This window comes from Mytilus edulis, chromosome 3, assembly GCF_963676685.1.
Source record: "Mytilus edulis chromosome 3, xbMytEdul2.2, whole genome shotgun sequence".
Classification (NCBI taxonomy): Eukaryota; Metazoa; Mollusca; class Bivalvia; order Mytilida; family Mytilidae; genus Mytilus; species Mytilus edulis.
In genome coordinates, this window is record NC_092346.1 from 31,159,327 (window position 1) to 31,183,722 (window position 24,396).

Genomic DNA, 24,396 nt, shown 5'->3' on the forward strand with positions numbered 1-24,396 from the left:
ATAAATATATTCGGAATTACTGCAATTACATGAAGTAGGTGTATTTTCACTGATATTAACATCTTTACACAATTGACTATAATTAAACACAAATTTCCGGGTAGATTTCTTGTAAATATAACAAATAAGAGGTAGCTCAGTATTGTCAAAATATCCAGGAATTTGTTCTTTAACAGAATGGTCGTTAAATATACCGGCAATATTTACAAAATCAAAGACTTTATTGACATACTTAATTTTAATAAAATGTTTTTTATGATCTTCAGGGCGATCAATTTTGGGAAATAATTTAGAATAACAATATGCCATAATAATTTGAACAATTTCATACTTAGGACTGCTATATGAAATTGTGTTGCAATCCTCCAAAATTTTATTTAACTTATTAACCGGTAACGAACAGAGTTTTGTTAACAGATAATGTCTGCCGTTGTTTTTTGAAATAGAAATTAGGTCCGAAATATTGGTATGATTGGCCCGAAATCTTCTTTGATTGCGATTTGTTCTACGACCGTGAGAACGTTTTTTACGAACAGTTTTAGAAACTATATCCAAAATGTTAACGGAATTGGTTCTAGATATATTACCAATTCCCATGATATTATCATTTAGACCGAGAGGGTAAACTGTCTGTAATTTTTTAATCCAATTTAATTCAATTATTTTCCGTGATCGTACAAACTTTGAATGCGATTCACCAGGCTGCTTATTTACTACTTCTAAAGGTTGAACTGCTAAATATTTAAAAGGATGGTTGTGCTTCTTAAGGTGTTGGTAAATGATACTTTTGAATTTATTGGGTCTTTTAATACGATACAGTTGCATGTATTTTCCATAGGATCCTATGTTAAATTAAGTCCCTCGTTGGCGGCCATCTTAGATGATGGATCGGCAACAAAGTAACAAAACCTGGTCAGCACCTCATAAGAAACGTTCATGCTATGTTTGGTTTCATTCCATTCAGTGGTTCTCTAAAAGAAGTCATTTGCATGCATTTCCCATAAGGGTCCTATGTTAAACTAAGTCCCCCGTTGGCAGCCATCTTGGATGATGGATCAACTGCAAAGTAACAACACTTGGTCAGTACCTCATAAGGAACATTCATGCCATGTTTGGTTTCATTCCATTCAGTGGTTCTCTAAAAGAAGTCATTTGCATGCATTTCCCATAAGGGTCCTATGTTAAACTAAGTCCCCCGTTGGCAGCCATCTTGGATGATGGATCAACTGCAAAGTAACAACACTTGGTCAGCAACTCATAAGGAACATTCATGCCATGTTTGGTTTCATTCCATTCAGTGGTTCTCTAAAAGAAGTCATTTGTATGCATTTCCCATAGGGTCCTATGTTAAACGAAGTCCCCCGCTGGCGGCCATCTTGGATGATGGATCGGCTACAAAGTAACAACACTTGGTCAGCAACTCATAAGGAACATTCATGCCATGTTTGGTTTCATTCCATTCAGTGGTTCTCTAGAAGAAGTTCAAAATGTAACCAGATGCTCCACAGGGTGTAGCTTTATACGACCGCAGAGGTTGAACCCTGAACAATTGGGGCAAGTTTGGACACAACATTCAAGCTGGATTCAGCTCTAAATTTGGATTGTGATTAAATAGTTGACACAGCGTAGGTTTCTGACACAGAATGAATGTGGTCTCAGGGATCTCCATGGATGAAAATTGAACCATGGAGGATCTTTCACCATCATAAACCGTATCTACGCCGTACAGTGTTAGCGCGATCGAAAGTATTTCATCCCTCCACATAGGGATAGGTGAACATGCTAATTCATTGCTTATTTAAATTATATTTATTTGAATTTTCATTATAAATACTATATAGAAGTATTATATGTTTTCAATAATTGCCGTTTGTAACCCTTCAAAGGCCAAGCCCTCATGCCCCCTCCATTTCCCTTAGTCGAGAATGACCAATAGCTATCACGAAGGTCCCCATGTAGTTTTCTTCCTATTTTTGGTAATTAGTATGGGGATTAAAAATCATGTGGAGCTTATTTTTCACGGACACTGTCAAATTCAGAAGTCATGAACCCATTACCGGTATGGCTGATTGCAGCAACGACAAAAAGAGTCACACGGGTTATGTTAAAGGTTAAAAAGATTTGTAAAGCAAACATTGTCAAATGAAAAGGTTTTTAATGACTTTATCTAGCAAATCGATGCTATGCAACATGCATCTTTCGAGTCTGAATAGAAACCGGAAACACAGATGTATCATTTTGATTGTAAACTACGAAATGAATTCGGAATTACGATACGTTATTTCTTTACAGGAAATATTAAAAGTTTTTACTTTTAACTTTTAAAGTAATTCTATATTATCGTTACAATACAGCAGTACTCGAGTTATTTGCAATGAAATAATAATTACTGTTTTAAGTCTTATTTTGTACTTCTTAAAAAGGGGGATGCTGATTGCGTAAGTCAAAATAAAAGCACATGTTTGACTTGTTAAACTTTGTAACTGGATTATTAATTTATTTATTTAATCTAAATTATCATAAGCATTTGCGGAAACTTAGGTAAATAATTCGACAAATGAATCATCTATCTTCAGATAATATTCTCCTGTCTGGTTTGTTGATCTACCTGTACAAGCTCAGGTACAAATGATTAGCAATCTTAATCCGGATATCCTTCAGGCGTTATTAGATTATACTATAAATTAAAAAAGCATTAGGGTTATGCAATTACATGCATTTAATTATAATTGCTAAAAAATGGTGTCAGGCTTTAAAAACGATCACAGTTTGAACGATGGCGGAAGACAATTGAACGATGGCGCAAGTCATTTGACAATGGCGCAAGACATTTGAACAATGGCGGGGCGCCATCGTTAAACAGGCCATGGAGATCGCTGTGATCTAATGAACTTTAAAAAAATTGTTTGCCTTTGAGCAATTCACTATGCTGTTGAATATTAATCCTCTCAAAACAATGTTTGAAGAAATTTTCTATTTATTTATGAAATCTGAAATCCACCCCCCCCCCCCCCAATTTTTTTTTCACATCCCCCTTTCCCTTATTCCAAAACTGATCTCAAATTCAAATTTCTAATGGAGTTTGCAACAATAACTACTCATTTATATATATTGTACATCATAAAATACTAAAATGTAAAAAAAGTGCTTGTAATCACTGAATGGTAAAGATTGTTTAAAATTATTAGTTGGTAGTAAAAGTGAATATACATTGTATATTGTATAAAACAATGATTTAAGTTGATTCAATTACTATTCTGGACATAGAAAGATAACTCCAATTTTCAAAGAATATTTCATAAAAAATGTGCAATTGAAAATTTCTTGCTATTGCGCAATATTGTGCAATTAGATATTTCTTGCTATTGCGCAATACTGTGCAATTGAAGATTTCTTGCTATTGCACAATACTGTGCAATTGAAGATTTCTTGATATTGTGCAATACTGTGCAATTGAAAATTTCTTGCTATTGCACAATACATAATATAATAATGTTGGACCCCGATTTTGACCAACTTGAAAACTGGGCCCATAATCAAAAATCTAAGTACATGTTTAGATTCAGCCCCTAATTCTTTGGGACCAAAACTCCCAAAAACAATCCAAACCTTCCTTTTGTGGTAATAAACCTTGTGTTAAAATTTCATAGATTTCTATAAACTAATAGCTAAAGTTATTGTGCAAAAACCAAGAAAAATGCATATTTGGGACCTGTTTTTTGCCCCTAATCGTAAACTGTTGGGACTAAATTTAAAACGCCCAAAATCAATCCCAACCTTCCTTTTGTGGTCATAGACCTTATGTTAAAATTTCATAGATTTTTGTTTACTTATACTAAAGTTATTGTGCGAAAACCAAGAAAAATGCTTATTTAGGACCTTTTTGGCCCCTAACTCCTAAACTGTTTGGACCAAAACACCTAAAATCAATCCCAACCTTCCTTTTATGGTCATAAACCTTGTGTTTAAATTTCATAGATTTGGCCTAAATTATTTGTTATAGTGTTTGTTTCCCCAATCCTGACCCTGCCAAGCCAGGTGTGGGTCGGAAGGTAGGGAAATAATTTTATTTTTTCCAAAAAGCTTGAACAACATTGGACGATCCTGCAGCCTGAAAATCGGAAATGAATAAAATAATATTTAACTTAAATTTGACAATAAAATTTTATGAGTAGCACTGTTTTTGCAGGGTCGGTCGGGATTGGGGAAACAAACATTATTTATTTTAGGCCTTTCTATTTACTTTTACTAAAGTTAGAGTGCGAAAACCAAATGTCTTCGGAAGAAAACGACGACAACGCCAACGTGATACCAATATACGACCAAAACATTTTCAAAATTTAAAAAACACTTATTTCAGTAAGTCCCCTGACTGATGAGGGGGGATAGGACCTTTATCGGGACTCCGGGATCGGGTGTTTTAAGCTCAGGATTTCGGGATTGACCCTTTCGGGATCCGGGAATTCTTTTTTCGAATTTCGGGACCTCAGGATTTCTTGTTTTTATGTTCGGGATTTCGGGATATCATGTTTTTAAGCCCGGGATTTCGGGATCAGGACCCCTCCTATCCCCCCTCACTGATAAAAAGGCTAATAGATAAAAAAAATTATTAAAGAAAATAGGGTGTTATGTTCCCAATTTTGATCTTCTGGTTTTTAAGACTGCCTCACAAAATTAAGTTCTAAGTTCCAAAGGTACATGTAGAACATTTTTTCGCAATAATTTAAATATCGTTGACCAAGAAACACTGAACTACCTGCACTTCACACATTTTATCATTCAATTTTAACACAAGTCATGCTATTACACTGGCAGGAAAAAACAACACACAGTGGTCCTGTCGTAAGGATTTTTTTCAAATAAAATTTTATTACATTATTTTAAAATAAAATATGTCATTATGAACAAAATGTATCAATCTGAACATACATTTTGTAACAATTTAGTTACCAATCCTTTAAATATTTTGTTTTTAATATACATGTACATGATGTACTTTTCCAGTCAGGGGACTTACTTAAACAAGTGATTTTCTAAATCACTGATTCAAGTAACATTATTTCCATAAAGGTTGGAAGTTAGAGTTGTCTTTCTTTAATAATCACCTATTTAAGTAGTACAAATTAATCACTAGAAGAAGTGATTTAATATTAGTGTAGCTTTAAATATAGAATACTAATGATCCAGGGACTAATTATGTTTCTAAACTTATCAGAACCAACATCTGTGTTGTCTAGGATGACCAGGTCATTTCAGGTGATGACCTTGTACTGAATCTAGGATAATGACATAAAAATCACTTGTTTAAGTATCAGACCTCAATTTCCTTCCCAAAAATCACTTCTTTAAGTATCATTCTTTTAATAACCCCCACTAATTTCAACACCCCCGAACAGTGAAATTTTTATCGCGAACAGTAGAATTTTATTACATAATCTGAAAGATGAAACCTTGAACTTCACAGGAAAAATACTCCCACTGCTGTGAAAAATCTTTTAAGAAAGTATCAGTTCATTATGTAAAGCCATTATTATAGCATTTTTTCAACTAAAATAGAATTTTCAGGTAAATGATAGCATCAAAAGCATAAACCTTGCTACTTAAAAGAAGCAAAGAATTCATATTTTTTAATTTTACTAATTAAAAGATGTTATTTAAACCTATGTGTTTAAAATTTTGAAAAAACTACAAAATCCCAATTTGTGACAAAACCTTGAATTTGCTACTCAAATAAGTGATTTAAAAATCACTTATTTCAGTAAGTCCCCTGACTGTTTTCTTGTGAAATAAATAAAGATTTGATTATCTTATAATTTAGTTTGAACCTTTGACGTATATACTTTGACATAATTAAATGCTTGTGAATTCGAAATTATATAAAAATTTGACTATATTAAAAAGTTTCTAAAACATTTTCTTTTTCAAATAATCGTTGAGATATTTTAACCCAAATTTATTTTCATGTGCTAAATATTAGTTATCTTGTTACTAAGTTATTCTTCTTGTCTCTCTTTGTTGCTAAAAATATATAATTAGTCAGACTCGCTTTAATAAAGATGCATTTTAATGCCATTTTTTAAGTATCTTTTATAGGTCCTGCATTTAATTTTTCCTCCCAATGTACAGGTCTGCTCTTAATATACAATTTAAGTGCATAAACAGTCATCTAAATTATTTTTGACGAACAGGTAAGATAAAATTGAATATAAGGTTTTGAGATGCTGAGACTGAGCCTCTGAGGACAACGAAAGGCAACTTCAGGAGGTTAAAGTATTATCTACTAAATAAGACATTAAAATGTAAAGCCATGATCGCTATATATGTCTTGAAATACATACAGAATTATTGTATCTTTTAACACTGAAATGTAACAGGACGTCAATCTAAACTAAAGATAATTTCCTTCAGACGATATCGAATGTCTCCATCTTCGCCATTTTGACAGATAATCACGTGACTAAATTTCTTGCATAGAATTTCTTCAAATAAGTTTGTAAAAAATATCATAAAATCTCATACAATTTCTAATCAAACCAATTAAAAATTATTGATTCAGTTTTTGTAAAAAATAGTGCACTATATTTTTAAAATAGCAAAATGTTCTTCAAGGAATGAGGTAAAAGCAGACGAGTTGCAGGTGCCCGACAATGGCGACTCGAAAAAGAGCAGAAAAATCACCCGAAAAGAGACAGAATGAATATTTGGAATCGGGTAGTTACAGATTAATAAGTTTTCTGTCATATTGACGATGTAACCAATTTCATTTTTGCGACATCTACAATAAAATTTACTTTTTATGTGACAATGTCGGCTGCTATGACAAAATGTACACATTGTCGAATTTTGTCATGAAATGTGTACTTTTTGACATGACAATGTAATTGTATGTTGTCATTCTTGAAGAGAGACTATGTTTCAACAAGTTAACAGTTTTCTGAAAGTGAAAGATGTTTAGAAATGTCACATTTCTCGTAAAAATATATACCATGCGCTGACAGACGCTTTCAAGATGGCGGCAAACAAAAATGTAGTCTGCTATAAATTTCAAAAATAACAAAAAATATGAAAATGACAATTTCAGGTAATAGATTTATGAATTTTTATAAAATAAAAATAAAAGTTACCTAAAACTTGGATGGTACTCATTTAGTTTGTATGTAGTAGATAATTTGTATCTGATGTTTATAGTAAACTCCCGAACTTCCTACAGAAGAAGAATATTTTATTTCCAATTAAAGGGCCCTATAAAGAGCTTTCATGACATTACATACAAGTACGTTAGATTAAACTTGCACGTTTACATGTCCTATGTTAAAAAACGGACATTAGACAGGTTCTTTACTTCTACTGACTTGTGTGTTAAAATCAGGCCTATTAACCCGATATGAAATATACATGGTCTCGAAGCGGTTACTTTTGAAGCTTTTGAAATTTTCAATAAATAGCAGACAGAAAAAAGGTTTAACTATTTACATGTAACATCATAATTGTATTTTTGCGTATGATGCTATAAATAGATATTAGAAGATGTGATGTGAGCGTCAACAACACAACTCTCCATCCAAGACACAGTTTGTAAAAGTAAACCATATAAGTTCATTTTTAAGGGCCAAAATTATTTTACTTTTAGGTGAAAACGTTTCATGTAAAACTTCCTGTTTCAAATTTCTTTTTTCATATTTCTTAGAGTATTCTTACTGAATGATTAAGTCGATATATTCTGCTGATCTATGATGACAACATCATTTACTGAGAATAGAGATTGATTACGAGAAGGGCCTGAAATATTCGGGTATAGTAGGCTGTGTCCAAGAACTCAAATCGCCGTATGTCACAAATGACACAAATGTTTGTGAGTAAAACACCTTGGATTTATTTTATTTATACAATGACTGTGTCAAGAAATTTGGACTGTGAACGAAACCCAAGAGCGTAAGAATCGTGGAACACATTTGACTGGAATAAAGAAAATGACACAAGTATGAACTTTTTAGATTGGTGACCGTATAGTCTATTGAGTTTAGAAAATCGACAAACATACACATTTTTGATTTATTAATTTATAGCTTTAGATTTAGCCATGCCTTTCGTTTTTTTGTAGAAAAACAGAAAACATCCTCTGTCCCAATACCCATGATAAAGTCATTAAACATCTTTATGTTCTACATTGTAATTATATTATGTTTATTTTCATCTTGCATATTAAGGACCAACCCTATTATTTCCACACTGTTTGAGTTTTCATTTTATTCTGTACTTATGTACTCATGTTGCATATAATGCATTTGCTTCATTTTATTAAGACAACAAGCATTGCTTAGAAAGCAAAATACATTTGAAGAAGATAGCATTTCTCCACATTTCTGCTGTTTATTATAAAATAGGTTTCTAAAGCGGCAATTACATGTAGAACAGTGGTTTCCAATCAGTGAATATATTTACAAATTTGTAAAAGCGGCACCAGCTTATGGAGTATATGTGTCTAAATTGATACGTTAACATGGTTAATCTAAAGCTAGTATATGTGTCTAAATTGATACGTTAACATGGTTAATCTAAAGCTAGCTCAAACTACGTTGATTTTGTTGAACAAGGAATACTGCTTTCTCAAAAGTTGCTAAGACAGAGCTATGAATCAATCAAACTAAGGTAATCACTCAAGCAATTTTATGATGGCCATCATGAGCTGATTTGCCATTAAGACAAAAGTGTGTCAGAAATCATATCTCAGTGATATTCTTCCTCAGTCATAACGACGTAAACGACCTTCCATCATTTCGAACTGAACACGTCGGGTGCCGTATACGGTGCAGGAAATGCTTACCCTTCCGGAGCACCTGATTTCACTCCTGGTTTTTAGTGGAGTTCGTGTTGTTTCCTACTTATTATTTGTAACTGTTGATGTAAAATGTCTTTTGGTTTAATGAGTCTTTGGTTACTCCTTGGTTTTGATTGTTAATAAATGTCTTATACACGATACCTTATGGGTGTATTTACATGATACAAGCTTATTATTACACTTGCATATAGGAATTAAAAACCAATTGTTCAGAGAACAATTGAAGGTCTTTCCATATCAAAGAAATTTTGATAAGAAGATAGTTGTTCATACTGATACGATAAATAATGGTTTAATCATATTTTTCAGTGATATCAAGGAGATAATATGCTACTTCCGGTGAAATGAATGTCACTTCCGGTCTAATATGACAGCTTCTTTCACACTGATTCCAAAAATATATAGTTTCTATATACTTTTGTATTTAGAATGGGAGATACATGGTCACTTCCGGTTTGTTGGAAGTCATTTTTAGTCTTCAGTAATCAGTTTATGTATCTATATGACAAAATATATGGATTTTGAGTACTTTTATACGAAAAAATTGCAAAGAAGGTTACTTCCGGTTTTCTCAAGGTCACTTCCGGTAGTCATTTTTCAAGGTCATTTGTCATCCAAACTTTTGCACAAGGTCAAATGCCATTAAAATGGACTTAGTTGAAGTTATAATCAAATAACCTCATATCAAGACATTTCAGGGGCACTAACTCCTATTAGATGCTATTTAATTGTATCAGACCAAATGTAAAATATCTTCATAACTATAAAGCAATCATTTTGCACTTGTTCTCTAATATATACCTTTTCAAGGGTTGGAGAAAATGCAAAAACATGGAAAATTCCGAATTTAGAACTTGACCTTGACCTTTGACCTTGACCCCATTTTCTAATAAAGGGCCTAGGGATCTCAAATAAATACATTCCAGGGTTATATGGTTGACGGTTTATTAGTTAATAACACATATTGAGAAAATAATTTTGTAAAGGTAGATAACTCCTATAAAATTTCATCGAATCGCTTTGATCCAAATAAGCCAAATTTTCCTTAGGATGTAACGAACAATTTGTAAAAAGAATTTTGTCGCTATCTTTTTTTGTTACGAAGGAGATGCACTCTGATGATAAACAGTGAATAGGGAGATAACTCTTACAAAGAAAAGTGTTCGGCTTAGCAGGGTGAAATGTAAAAGCGCATAAACTGTACGATACAATATGAGAAATATCTAAGCGACATATTGCGAAACAAACATTTGTCGCAATATCAAAATTAGGCGGAAGAAAAAAAAAAAAAAAAAAAAAATAATAATAATCAGAAGAAATACAATAGGTCTTTCCACAGAAAGGTGGAAAGACCTAATAACATGTGACAAGAAGGTGTCATATGAAATAAAATTTAAAAAATAAAATCCTCTTACCTGCCCCTTTTTTTTCAAAAATTTTGATGAAGATCTAATAATTAATTTTAGTCGGCTTTAAGATATTAACAAATTAAACATTATATTGAAGATTTTCCAATAAATAGGCATTTATATCATATATATATATATATTTAGGAACTTCTGCCCTTTGTTTGTCTTAAATGTATTTTAATTAGTCCACTACGGACGAAGGCGAAGGAGATTTTAGGTTTCTGCACTCTGTCTGTCTGTCCATCCGTCAGTCTTGCAAATCAGTTTTCCAGACTTTTTTTCTTCATGCTTAAAGATAATGATTAGATATTTGATTTATTGTTTTATCATGATCAGTTACAGGTCAAGTTCGATTTTCACGATTTTAGCTTTTCTCCTTGTTCAGTGAAAGCCCTTTCCCTAGAATTAAATCTTTGATGAAATACTTATTATATAAGTACTAGATTTCTGTTCAAAGGGAAAAAATAATTTTTTAAAAGATTTGTAAAAGACATTGTATTTTGATAAATTTTCTAAGGCAAATTGTTTGAAGAACTTATTGGTATGTTTGTTTATTATTTTATGTAGTTTCACCATGGCAAGTTATAAATCAAGTTAGAATTTCGTTCCATTACAATGATTTTTTAACCGCTAGGCAACTATGTATTGCCATGCAATACTCAACATGCTCACAGAATGCTTGTTTTAGTTCATTTATATGTTTTGAAGTTTAGTATGACATTGTATTTATTGTTATCATTTTAACTAAAACTTAGGCAAATATTCAACTCAATTTTTCATGTGCTGATTGCTGATAAGCAGGTAACATTATTCTATTGTATTTTATAGAAAGCAGTGAAGAGGAAGAATCAACACCGGTCTCTCTTTCAAGATCTCCACGGTCAAGGGCAGCCAAATTACATACATCACCATCAATATCTGCCAGTCACCTTCACATCACTAATTTACTTTGCAAATCTGGGCAAGGTTAGTTGGTAAAATAAAAAATGTACTTGTTTACATAATATTGTTTATTTTTTAGATCACTTTGCATCATAAACAGTGAATAACACTAAAAAAAATACAAAGAAAGCTAACATTATGCATGCAAACTTTGAGAATCTACACATAAATTTGTAGTCATATGTGTGCATTTTTGGGGAAGACAGCTTCAAGCCGTCAATCCCCAATGGGGTTGACCAGAGTGACATTCCCTCACATCATTCATTTTGTTTTTATAGTGTTGAAAATCCCCCAACAAATCTTACTGAGAATGATGAGATGGTGAGACACAAATGAATAAATTGACTATAAACACTTTTTTACACATTTCCCTTCTGTTTCTCTCGAAATTATCGTATAATGAGCTCTCCTTTACACTATTTACGTTTTTTTAAATTCCGGAAAAATCAGTATGACGAGATATGCTAAATATATCCAACCTACATTATATTTTATAGTGACGTCATTGTTGGAATGCCACACTACGCATAAGCAGGGATATCCTTCACTGGTTATTTAAATCATTCTCAAAGATTGTGCACTTATTAAAAAATAGTATTTGTTAAATTTAAGCATAATGATGTTTGCTGTAGATGATTCAAACATCAACATGCAATACTTTAATTTGTAGGTCAACAACTTTTAAAGTAAACAGGAAGTCCGAGGGGCTACATGAGATCGGGGAGAGAAACGATCTTTTCCATTTTTTTCTGTAAGACTCTGTTTTGAGAATCTTCCTCCAATTCAGGAGCACCTCAATTTATAAGCTAATTATCCACTAAAATAAACACCTAAAATGTGACATTTAGTATATGATAAGTAGTCTTCCATTAAAACTAAATTTTGTGTACCAACATAATCATTGTAATAGTTACAAAAAAAAATTACAAATGTTGCATTTTGTAGTTGAAACCTATTTATTCATGAAATTTTACAAATATTTCAAAATGTAGGATTTGGAAACAAGCTTCACACAGTTTACATCAATCATATTGTTATTTTTATTAGTACCTGTATCCCTGTGATGATAGATGTAACTGGGAACTTTATCAATGGAAATTTAAAACTGAATAGATTTTTCAGTCCTAACTTTCTTAAGAAAAAAATTTAAAATCTTAAGAGTACTGTCACAAAAAATGGAAAATGGCCCTAGCCTGCAGTTCAGTCGTACACTATTAAAATTTCAAAAATAATTGTAGTTGTTGTTAAATGACAGAATTCAACTAGTTGAATTTTAGATAATTAACTATCAACTTTGATTGAATGTTTAGATTTAGAAGATGCAGATCTCTTCCATTGGTCTAAATTGAACCCTAAACTAAAGAAACGAAATTACATTAAACAACAATTTATACCAATAGTGTCAACCTTCCACATGTTCTAGCTGTTCTTTTTTTTCATTCTTTATATGAAGACTATCAAAAGATACCCCCCCCCCCCCCCCCCCCAAAAAAAAATGAAATAGAAACAAGGGCCGTCTTTCCCCTCAGAGCTATTCAGCTCTTTGATTATTATTAAGGGTTGACACGTTGATGATGAGTTGATATGCTTATTTTTTCCTCTACATGAAGTTTTGCAGGCTAGTGGACATACCAATAAAAGGCTACCCCTCTGGTTATCTGTTCTTTTAAGTGCTGTCACATGTACAATTTTTTGATCTATATTTTTGAGATTTATATATGTCAGGTTTACCAAACTTGCAAAGTCTTGGATGAGTTTTGGAAATATAAATTCTGTAGAAAATTGCATTGTAAGCACTCTCAAGTCTATAGTTACAGTCAGCTATTTATGAAATCTATATCAAAGGTTTATTTTAGTAATGGTACGGACAATTTTTGAATCACCTTGGAAATAAAAATATTAAAAATATATATGGAAAATAGCATTGTTAATGATAAAATGCCTTCTTTTCTTGTAAGATGTATATTAAAAAATTAAGAAAAACATAAATGCTAATATATTGCCCTTGGAAAGATCAAATATAGCAAGTTGGCTTGTGTGAGTTAATTGTATTAGAAATTATGTCTGTCTGTTTATTGTTAGGATCTTGCTATTTAACTGCAGTTGGCATAATAAATTAATGTTTTCAATTGAAAAATTTACGTATGTCCAATCATGACATTTGGCTGCAGGCCTGTATTGTAAAATAAACTTTATAAAGTACATGTATTATTAGCTCACCTGGCCTAAAAGGCCATGTGAGCTTTTCTCATCACTTGGCGTCCGTCGTCGTCGTCGTCTGTCGTCGTTAACAATTTTTCAAACATCTTCTCCTCTGAAACTACTGAATGGATTTGAATGAAACTTAACATGATTGTTCCTTAGTACATCCTGCACAAAATGTGCGCTTCGATTTTTGATCCGTCAAAAAACATGGCCGCCGTTACTTAAAATAGAACATAGGGGTCAAATGCAGTTTTTGGCTTATATCTCAAAAACGAAAGCATTTAGAGCAAATCTGACACGGGGTAAAAATGTTCATTAGGTCAAGATCTATCAGCCCTGAAATTTTCAGATGAATCAAACAAACCATTGTTGGGTTGCTGCCACTTAATTGGTAATTTTAAGGAAATTTTGCAGTTTTTGGTCTATCTTGAATATTATTATAGATAAAGATAAACTGTAAACAGCAAAAAAGATCAGCAAAGTAAGATCTACAAATAAGATAATATGACCAAAATTGTCAATTGACCCCTTAAGGGGTTATTGTCCTTTAATGACAATTTTTCACAATTTGTTCATCATATTTGCTAACTTTAAAAAAAATCTTCTCCTCTGAAACTACTGAATGGATTTGGTTAAAACTTAGCATGGTTGTTCCTTAGATTATCCTGCACAAAGTGTGTGCTTTGATTTTTGATCCATCAAAAAACATGGCCGCCGTTACTTAAAATAGAACATAGGGGTCAAATGCAGTTTTTGGCTTATATCTCAAAAACGAAAGCATTAAGAGCAAATCTGACATGGAGTAAAAATGTTCATTAGGTCAATATCTATCAGCCCTGAAATTTTCAGATGAATCAAACATCCAATTGTTGGGTTGCTGCCACTTAATTGGTAATTTTAAGGAAATTTTGCAGTTTTTGGTTATTATCTTGAATATTATTATAGATAAAGATAAACTGTAAACAGCAAATATGATCAGCAAAGTAAGATCTACAAATAAGTCAATTTGACCAAAATTGTCAATTGACCTCTTTAGGAGTTATTGCCCTTTAAAGACTTTTTTCACAATTTGTTCATCATGTTGACTTACTTTAAAAAATCTTCTTATGAAACTGCTGTATCAATTTCAGCCAAACTTAGGCTAAATGAGTTTCAGAGTTTCAGAGTATCTAGTATAAATTTTATATTTCATTTCCTTGTATGTCAAGAAACATAGCTCCTATGGCTAAAATAGAACATAGGAGAAAATGATTTTTTTTTGCTTTTGAAGAAAATAGGACGATTCAAAGAACATTTAAATAAATTGAAAAGCCAAAATAATCATTGATGAGAGATTAAACCAAAAAAATTCAGGTGAGCGATTCAGGCTCTTGAGAGCCTCTTGTATTACTTAGAATGAAAGTAAACAAAAATAGTTCATCATAGGATTTCATTTTACAGTACCTGATTGTCACATATTAATTACTTTCCATGAGACTGCTCATTGAAGTGTAATGAACTTGATGAATGTAAAATATTGATATGTATGTTTTGTAGAATCTAGAACAAGGAAAAGGTCAATAAAGGTTGAAGAAAATGAAGAAGACCAATCAAATTACATGTCATTAGATGTCCTAGCACAAGTTGCTTCTGAAACCCTTGAAAGTGAACCTAAAAGAAATAATAAAAAGGTATTGAATATATTTGTGCTATTATAAAAAGTAGTTACTGTTACAATAATTGTTTTTTATGCCCTACCTAAAATAGTTAGAGGCATTATGTTTTTAGGTCTGTGAATCTTTTCGTCCGTCTGTCCTGCTTTAGGTTAAAGTTTTTGATCAAGGTAGTTTTTGATGAAGATGAAGTCCATTCAACTTGAAACTTAGTACACATGTTCTCTATGATATGTTTTTTTCCAATTTTAATGTCAAAATTAGAGTTTTTATCCCAGTTTTAGGGTCCCCTGAACATAGAAAATGATAGTGCGAGTGGGGCATCCGTGTACTATGGATACATTCTTGTTTATAATGTTTATACCCTTGTTCAAATGTAGTTATGTTTCCAGCAGATTTGTATGCACCACCTACCATAGAAGGGGGGTAGTATGTTTTCTGGTCTGTGGGTTCGTTCATATGTTCGTCCATCTGTTTGTCCCGCTTCAGGTTAAAGTTTTTGGTCAAGGTAGTTTTTGATGAATTTGAAGTCCAATCCACTTGAAACTTAGTACACATGTTCCCTATGATATGATCTTTCTAATTGTAATGCCAAATTAGAGTTTTTACCCCAATTTCACGGTCCACTGAACATAGAAAATGATAGTGCGAGTGGGGCATCTGTGTACTTGGGACACATTCTTGTTTGTATTCCAATTCAATTAGACAATAATAATTAGAAGTATGTGACATTTGATGATTTTTTTGTCTCTTATAATTAACACAACAACACCTTGTGAATACATGTACAACTCATACAAAATTGTTTGCTAGATTCTTATAATAATGGACTCAATGATAAATCATTTTCTTTTTTTCAGACCATGAGATTGTTATCATCTCTGGAGATTTTAAACCTCAAACAGATAAAAACACTCTCAGACAAGTTTTTAGTCAACTTTTATGCTGAAATGTCATCTAATGAAATGACAAGAAACTTCATATATACATGTTACTTAATGCCAAGGAAATGCCAGACTCAGTTCAAAAGTTTTGGAAATGAATCTGGGGCAAGAATGAAGATGAGGAATCATTTACACAAACATCTTGAGCAATTAGTTGATGAAGAAAATGGTAAGATAATTATTATGATACAAATCCATGTAATCATGTAGGATATTGAGCTATTGGGAAAGGTGTATATAACAGATTATTTAATATTTAATGTTCTATCTGTTAATTTTTAAGATTTGGGAGGAATCTAGCAAAGATTCTTGAAAAGTCATGAACCAATAGTTGCTACTTAAAATATTCCACCAAGATATTAAAAATTAAGAAAATTTTGCACAGTTAATCACAGTTTTATTTGTGATTTTGTTCCCCAAATGTGTTATATCCCTTTTGGGTAATTAGGTTACAACCCGTTGTATCCACCAACATAGGATTTTCACTAGTATGAATTGGTCAAATAAGTGAAATTCGTCCATCAATTGTATCTTTTCAAGGCAGTGATTACTATTATTCTTTGTAAAATAAATTGGTTTAAAAAGTTTCTGAAGATACTATTTGAAACTTATCTGCTTTGGTACATTAATTGAAATTTTTTTAATTTTCTATTGGATACAATTGTAAACCAATCATGCACATCTACAACTGTTTCAGATCCTGATAGAAAAGAACGTTTTTACTTTGAAGCTGAACCTGTTCATATGAAAAATAAAAGACTAGCAGGTAAGTAATAAGTTGCAATTTAATCAGGTATGAACTAAAAGAAAATCTGTGGGTAAATGTAAGGGATAGAGGAAGACCTACAATGTTAATTTGAAAGTTGACCTCAGTTTTTACAGGACAAACACTAAAACTGACAAGCTAAGAATAATATGAAAGTGGAAGAAAAAAAGTTATAGTTAAACTTGCAATAAAAAACCAACAGAAGTTCACACACTATTAAACAATAACAAACCCCTGATGATGCTCTGTACATTGTACAGGACACTAAGCTTTTAGTGTGGTTATGCTTGATGTTTATGTTAAGGTGGTACCTAACACTACAGGGAGATAACTCTGTAATGTCAGCTAAACGTTTTCATTACGTTGTGTTGTAAAAGGAATATTAAGCTTCTCAATGATCAAAATTGCTGTTTATCAAATTGCTATTTAACCAGTGTAATTTTTCTGACAAAACAGTTGGTTCAAAATTTTTTAAATTTTTACATTTTTGTCAAAGGGTCAAAGTAAATACTTTATCAAAATTTTATGAAAATTAAACGAGCCAAATTAATTTTAGTGAAAGTGTTGGGTACCACCTTAAATCTCTTAAAACATCCTATTGTCTCTGTAATTAGTACTCAGATGAACATGCTTCAGTGAATTCAGTTTAAACAAAATTGAAAAAAAAGACATCTTTTGAATTTATCTCAGTTGTTACACTCATGACAATTACATTTTTTGCAACTTTTTGTGATTTTATCAAATGTACTTAAATTCAGCTTATATGGTAACAATTCACAGCCCACCACCAGAGATTCAAACTAATTTGAAAATTGTTGAATTTGTTACTTGTATTACCAAGTTTTTATAACATTTCCTCTTTTATAGAAATGGCAGCTATCAAGAAAACAAAGAAGATGAAATTTACAGCATTAAAAACAAGTAAATATGACAATATACCAAACACAACTACCCCAGCAGAATTAAAGAGTGGGGAAGTAACTGAAGACAGTAGGGATAGCATGGACCAAATTTCTGGCGATGAAAATGATTCATCTTCATTACAGAGAAGTGACAGAACAAAAACAATTACTAAACAACCTAATAAGGAAGTAAAATCTGGTAATAGGATAATCAAAGGAAAAAACGATGTACAACCAGTGGAACAATCAGATAATTATTGCAGAGAAGAAACGGAAAGGAGACTAGAAGAAAATGAACAATTAATTATAGAGCTGTTAAGTAGAACTCAGCCTCATCATGACCATAGCTACACAACAGTATTTGGAAGAAAGAAAAGTTTCTACATGCGTGAATTCATTGGTGAAGCAGAAGAAGAAGTCGAGGTTGAAGATGAGGACAACTTGAAATTTTACTGCGGGAGAGAAATAATTCGACCAAAACGTAATGCAGAACCTATATTATGTCTGGGTAATGTGTCTGTGATGGATGAATTGTCAGGATATGGTCATGATGAAGCCTCAAAAACTATAATCGTGTGTTCAGAAGAAATCGTTGGTGACAGATCTGAATCTCCTTCCTTATTTGAAAATCCTGTGATCTCTAAAGGACACAGTGGTCAAAGTAGGTATTTATAGTACTGTTAAAACAATTGATATATTTTGCAAAGGTAAAAAATTGGTGAAATGGCATTTAAAATGAGAACCTTGGTAATTTCCTAAATGCCAAGAAAAATTTGGAAGACTTTTGGACCAAGCGTCTTGGCTTTCCCAAGTCTGAAAGAACAATAAAAGGATGGAAAGGGGATACCAGACATATATTGCAAATCATGGCTATGATCAGATTTTTGTTTGAAAAAAAAAATTGTTGGGGAAATTTATTTAAGGTGGTACCCAACACCTTCGCTAAATTTTGGCTTGTTCAATTTTCATACAATTTTGACAAAGTATTTACTTTGACCCTTTGACATGTTTGACAAAAATACTAAAATTTCAGAAAATTTGAACCAACCATTTTATCAGAAAAATTACACTGGTTATATAGCAGTTTGACAGACACTTATTTTAATCTTTGAAAAGCTTAATATTCCCTGAATGACACAACATAATTAAAACTTTTACAATCGTCCTGAATATGCATGAAATATTTGCCACTGGACGTTAAGCAACCAACAATCCATCTGGTTTTACAGAGTTATCTCCCTGTAGTGTTAGTTACCACCTTAAGGAATTAAATTTTAACAATTGTGGTTTTTTTAATATTTTTTTCAGTTTAACCAAATAAGTGATCAAATATGTTTTGTACATTTTTCTTAAAGGACCATACCCACCAATGCCCAAGTGCCCAATAGCAAAGCATGGAAGAATTGCAATTCCTGAAGAATATGAATCTCTGTCAGAGGAAGAAAGAAGAAATCGACAGCAATCTCCAAACAATACATGTATTATTAATATAGGTCCTCATACACAAAAGAAAAAGAGGAAAAATCCAAACGAACTTGAAACCACGGAATGGGAGAGAGTATGTTCTATTTCTTTCTTTATATATATATTAATTTATTTTAAATCCAAACAAAATATGTGTTTTATCAGTTTTGATGCAAGCAGTCAGTTCTATTATATAAAAAGTTACTATGGTTGAAGTTTAGTAAAACTTAAAGGTAAAGCCACCTTATGCAAGCTCTTTCACCTGATAAATGATTAAAGGTGAATTATTTGTTCTTCTATAAACTGAAACACTTGCAATTTGACTATAAACAACATCTTAAACTCTGCAAATTAAGACCACTATAAAGTATATAACTTTCTTAATACAATGTTTAATGTGAATACGAATATTTAAGGAATGACTGTAATATTTTTTCTGTCTATGAAGAAATAACATAAAAAATGTGGTGCACACTGAATAACGGGCGTAGCGGGTTATTTAACAGTGTGCACCACATTTTTTATGTTATTTCGAATAGACAGAAAAAATATTACAGTCATTTCTTATAATTTAATTCTAAATTCCATTTTAAACCGTAGAAAACCATGAAAAAACGTTGACGATGTCACGGTCACATGACTAAATTATGTCTATGGGCTCATAACAAAATAATGTCAGCCAATCAGAAGACATGTTACATTCAAAATTAAATTATTAGAGTATAGACATGAGTGTAACAAAGGAATTCGTTTGACCAATTAAGAAATGTAGCCTTCTTGGTTGAATTACGGACTTAAATTTCGATTGTTTTTTTTGCAAATTCACCTCTTTTCTGTAATATATTATTCTAGCCTTTCAGTCGTGATCATGGTGATGTATTACACTTTTTTATACACTCAGTAACAAATATGACTGACTTTTTCTTCCAGAAAGCTGCCTTAAAATGCATACGAGAATTGAAAGCCAGAAAGAGGGACTTAATGTATCCATTATATTGTAAGATCTGCACAAATAAACAGTTCACAGCAGCTGCTACTCTCATGTATCATTACAGAAGTCATGCAGGTAATCATTCTTATGCAAATATAAAAATTCTTGTAGCTGTTTAATTGGGTAAGTCATGTAGCCTCTTTTAAAACTTGTTATTTTGATCACAGAAGGATCTGCCTAAATTAAGTGAAAAATGCCTTATAAAATGTTTGGAATTAAAAAAAAAAATCTGTTATTCCTGAAAAGCTGGAAACACTTAAAACAAGAAAAGAATGAATTTATTGAACAGTATCCAAGGCATAGCCAATGAAAGCATGGAACACTTTGTTTCCAAATTGGAGAAAAAATAAAATTTACAATCATTGAAACATTTAGAGTGGGTCTCATTGGGGTCTAAGCGTGACGCTTGATTGCCGATTTTTTGTAAGTGTGACACGTGAAATGCAAATTATTGTGTCATGAAAACGGGAAATGAAGTCTAGCGGGACACAGGAAATTGCAAAAAAAATGAAATTGCTTACGTACATAGTGTAAGCGGGATACGGGAATCTTTCAAAACAGTAAGTGGGATCTGTGATCAGAACCCCCCAATGAGACCCCCATTATATAATACTTTGACATATTGTTATGTATTTCAATAATACTATACGTATATTGTTTCATTTCAGTTCCTAATATGCTGGAATTGAAGACTGGAGAACTATTTTTGCTTATCTTTATTTTTTTTCAGGAATCAAGCCTTTTATGTGCCTTATATGCAATACGACATTTACGAGACAACATAGTTTGAACTACCACATGTTAATTCACAATAATCAAAGTAGATTTACATGCAAGGATTGTGGTAGGAAGTTTAGACATCCAAGTCACTTTAAGGTAAGTCGGGCCATACAACAGTGCTTCAAATGTCATAATATTTATTTGGATGGCTAGTTGTACAATATAAAGTTTGAAAATTCCGATGTTTGATATATTTGTCAACTACTGAGTTCATTTAGACCCTGTTTCAATGAACTTAACTAGCCACTCAGCATTAAACAATTATCCATCCAACAATGAGCAATAAGTAAAGGGTACCAGAGTATTTCTTCAGCAAAATCACAGAATGTGTCTATGCCTTGCAGAATGTACATTGAATAAAAAAAAATATTAAAGTAAAACCACAGAAAGAGAAATAAAAAATTATTTTCAATAAGGGGAGCAAAGGAGAGGGTTCACGAAGGGTTTAGATTGGCCCTAAATTTTTTATGTTTTTTAAATCGGGCCAAAAAATTACAAATTTCACATAGAAATACTTCTGATAATACTATAAAGACAAAAATATATTTCCTTCCTTAGAAATTTTATGAAGCTTTTTTTTATTTACCCCTTGAATAAACATCATTTGTATTTTAAGGTCTATTTTGGTATTTTTTTTCCCATAATTTTTATTGTTTTTGGCATAATTAACCTTGGCCTCCATCTACGATTCAAAAAGTTTTTATATCGAATAATTCTGTATTAAAATAGGAATTTTTTGGCCACAAAACATTTTGGATTGTAGGTGGAGGCCAACATTTTCCTTAAGCTTTAAGGTCCGAAAATTGGGAACCAATTTGTGACCTTTTTGTAGTTTTATGATAAAGTTAATATTTTAGGCAATTTTGTGCCATAAGTGAACCTTATCCTTTGTTCGGGGGAAACGAGTATATGAGGACAATTTGGATTAGACCATACAATGATGTCCAAAGGCATGTCTGGAAAATATACAACCTAATATTTTGTTTATTGCTGAAGTCCACCTTAAAAGTAATTAAGGTATTCATTTTAATGCCATTTATTGTAATGATCAATTTTTTATGGTATTTTTTCAGGAACACTTGCGTCGTCATACTGGGGAAACGCCATTCATTTGTGCAGATTGTCCTCAAAAGTTCAAAACGAGAAACACATACAAAAGACATCTAAAAACAAGACATGGCAAGCTGTTGACAGCTTCAGGTATTAAAATTCTCACTGTAGAAGAATTTGCTAAAATCAGGACAAAACCATACAGAAGAACACCAGACAAGGAAGTAAGAAAGATGGTGTCAGAAATAAAAAGTAAACTTGAAATGGTAGACAATGACTCGGATGTTGATATTACAGATGAGGACGATGATGATATTTCTATGCAGGAAAATAGTATTAACATCAAAGAGGAAGAAAGTTCAAATAATGAGGGCACGTTGGCAGATGGAAATACATTGTTTATTCCATTGGGTATCTCTGTCAATTCATAGTTGTTATAAAATGTCATCATTGTATTATGTAGATATTGTTGAGAATTTTTGTATAATTTTTGTACTACTAGGTTTTTTTTTTATAACCAATGAAGTGCTAGCAGTTTTGATGATTGTAGGATAATGAATTCAATTTGACATAAGAATTATGAAAAGTGAAAGTATATAGCATTATCATAGATAGTTATTAATAGAGTATTCAGTTTAGTGTATCATGATTCTATTATACATATATGTGTCCTACAAAATACCAATTTTACACAAATTTGAACAATCAAATATTGACACAGATGCTATATTGTTCACAAATTGCAACGCATATACTTCATTATATTAAAAATTATATTTAAGTCTTATTGAAAGGAAGCATTTTTAGAATGTTAGTAATATCATTTTTATACGACCGCAAAAATTGAAAATTTTTTGGTCATATATTGGTATCACGTTGGCGTCGTTGTCTGCGTCGTCATCGTCCAAATACTTTTAGTTTTCGCACTCTAACTTTAGTACAAGTAAATAGAAATCTATGAAATTTTAACATAAGGTTTATGACCACAAAAGGAAAGTTGGGATTGACTTTGGGAGTTTGGTCCCAACATTTTAGGAATTAGGGGCCAAAAAGGGCCCAAATAAGCATTTTCTTGGTTTTCGCACTATAACTTTAGTTTAAGTAAATAGAAATCTATGAAATTTTGACACAAGGTTTATGACCACAAAAGGAAGGTTGGGATTGATTTTTGGGAGTTTTGGTTTCAACAGTTTAGGAATTGGGGTTAAAAAAGGGCCCAAATAAGCATTATTCTTGTTAGTAGAATAAATAAACAAGGATAAAGATACACATCTAACAGGGATCATACATTTTAAGGGCAACCTCGTAACAGATAAATCTAGTTAATTGTTAAGCAAAATAAAGATATTATGGGTTGAGCTATCCTTTTTACGCTTCAAAATAGGTGAAAGATATTTTTTCTTAAGTCTGAATAATTTTATTCTCAGGGGAATGGTTGTTAATATTGATGACCAACAAGTTGAATAGTTGCCTACTGGCTTCTGACTTTACTAATTTCACATCTAATGCTGTTTTCCTAAGCTGTATGTTTACATATTGCCTGTCATATTGTTTAGAACTATTTTGTAAACATACCAACCATTAACATGGCACAATTTTTATTTGAACATCTATTTATTTAATTGAAAATATATTTGTGTTTATGTGTCTTGGTTATGCTAAAGTATGAAGAAATAATTCTGTTTGTGCAGTGTCCCTGTGCAAAAGAGCTTAAATCAGTATCAAAATATTTTATTTTTATACACTAACATGTTGGAAAAAGTGTATAAGGCAAGTCTTTATGTGCTGTGAAAATTGCATGAAGACCAACATAAAATCCTCTCTCAGCTAGTCCTAGGCATCTGAATAAATGGTAGTAACTAAAAAGATTTTTAGTAAGGAAAAGTGGTCTTTTTTATATTTTTTTCTCTATTGCCCTCAATCATGTCCATGCTATGACTCTTTTATTATGATTAAATTAGAATGAATTAATTGTCCACAAATACACTATAATCATGATATTATTTATTTATATCTAAAAATGTATGTTTTTTAAGGTGGTACCCAACACTTTAACTAAAATTAATTTGGCTCGTTTAATTTTCTTAAAATCTTGACATAGTATTTACTTTGACCCTTTTACAAAAATATAAAAATTTCAAAAAATTTGAACCAACCATTTTATCAGAAAAATTACACTGGTTATATAGCAGTTTGACAAACACTTATTTTGATCATTGAGAAGCTAGATATTCCTTTAACAACACGACGTAATTAAAACGTTTAGCTGATTTTACAGAGTTATCTCCCTGTAGTGTTAGGTACCACCTTAAGTAAAAGTATTATACTTTTTAATGTTATTGTGTAATCTGATGTTATGGATATTTTTTTTATATTCTTTAAGATCTGTCAAAAATGCTTAAAACAGGATGAATTAATTTTGAGTGGAAAAGTCAACCAGGAAAATTCGGGA

The 24,396-nt window shown here is 31.7% G+C and overlaps 2 protein-coding genes across 10 annotated transcripts in view; one reads left to right on the forward strand and one right to left on the reverse strand.

Annotated features, from left to right (window-relative positions):
- Window positions 1-6,459, reverse strand: part of LOC139516224 (EH domain-binding protein 1-like) — a 99,112-nt gene extending 92,653 nt beyond the window's left edge. For 3 of the 8 annotated variants that reach the window (XM_071306194.1, XM_071306190.1, XM_071306187.1), the window contains exon 1: window positions 6,339-6,459. The gene's annotated coding sequence lies outside the window, so the exon portion shown is untranslated. The remainder of the gene's footprint in view (window positions 1-6,338) is intronic. The other 5 variants (XM_071306195.1, XM_071306193.1, XM_071306191.1 and 2 more) reach the window with 2 other exon arrangements.
- Window positions 6,460-6,609: 150 nt separating this feature from the next.
- LOC139516228 (uncharacterized) lies at window positions 6,610-24,079 on the forward strand. Of its 2 annotated transcripts, XR_011662927.1 has the most exons (11): window positions 6,610-6,711; window positions 11,077-11,214; window positions 14,932-15,065; window positions 15,908-16,160; window positions 16,689-16,757; window positions 17,625-18,320; window positions 19,015-19,217; window positions 20,054-20,189; window positions 20,845-20,990; window positions 21,968-22,812; window positions 23,041-24,079. XR_011662927.1 is itself a non-coding variant. In XM_071306206.1 (10 exons), the coding sequence occupies exons 1-10, from the start codon at window positions 6,648-6,650 to the stop codon at window positions 22,373-22,375; spliced, it is 2,247 nt and encodes a 748-aa protein (XP_071162307.1). In that variant the 5' UTR covers window positions 6,610-6,647; the 3' UTR covers window positions 22,376-24,079. The 2 variants fall into 2 exon arrangements, 1 of the variants encoding a protein (XP_071162307.1); XM_071306206.1 differs by having other exon boundaries at window positions 21,968-24,079.
- Window positions 24,080-24,396: the final 317 nt, after the last annotated feature.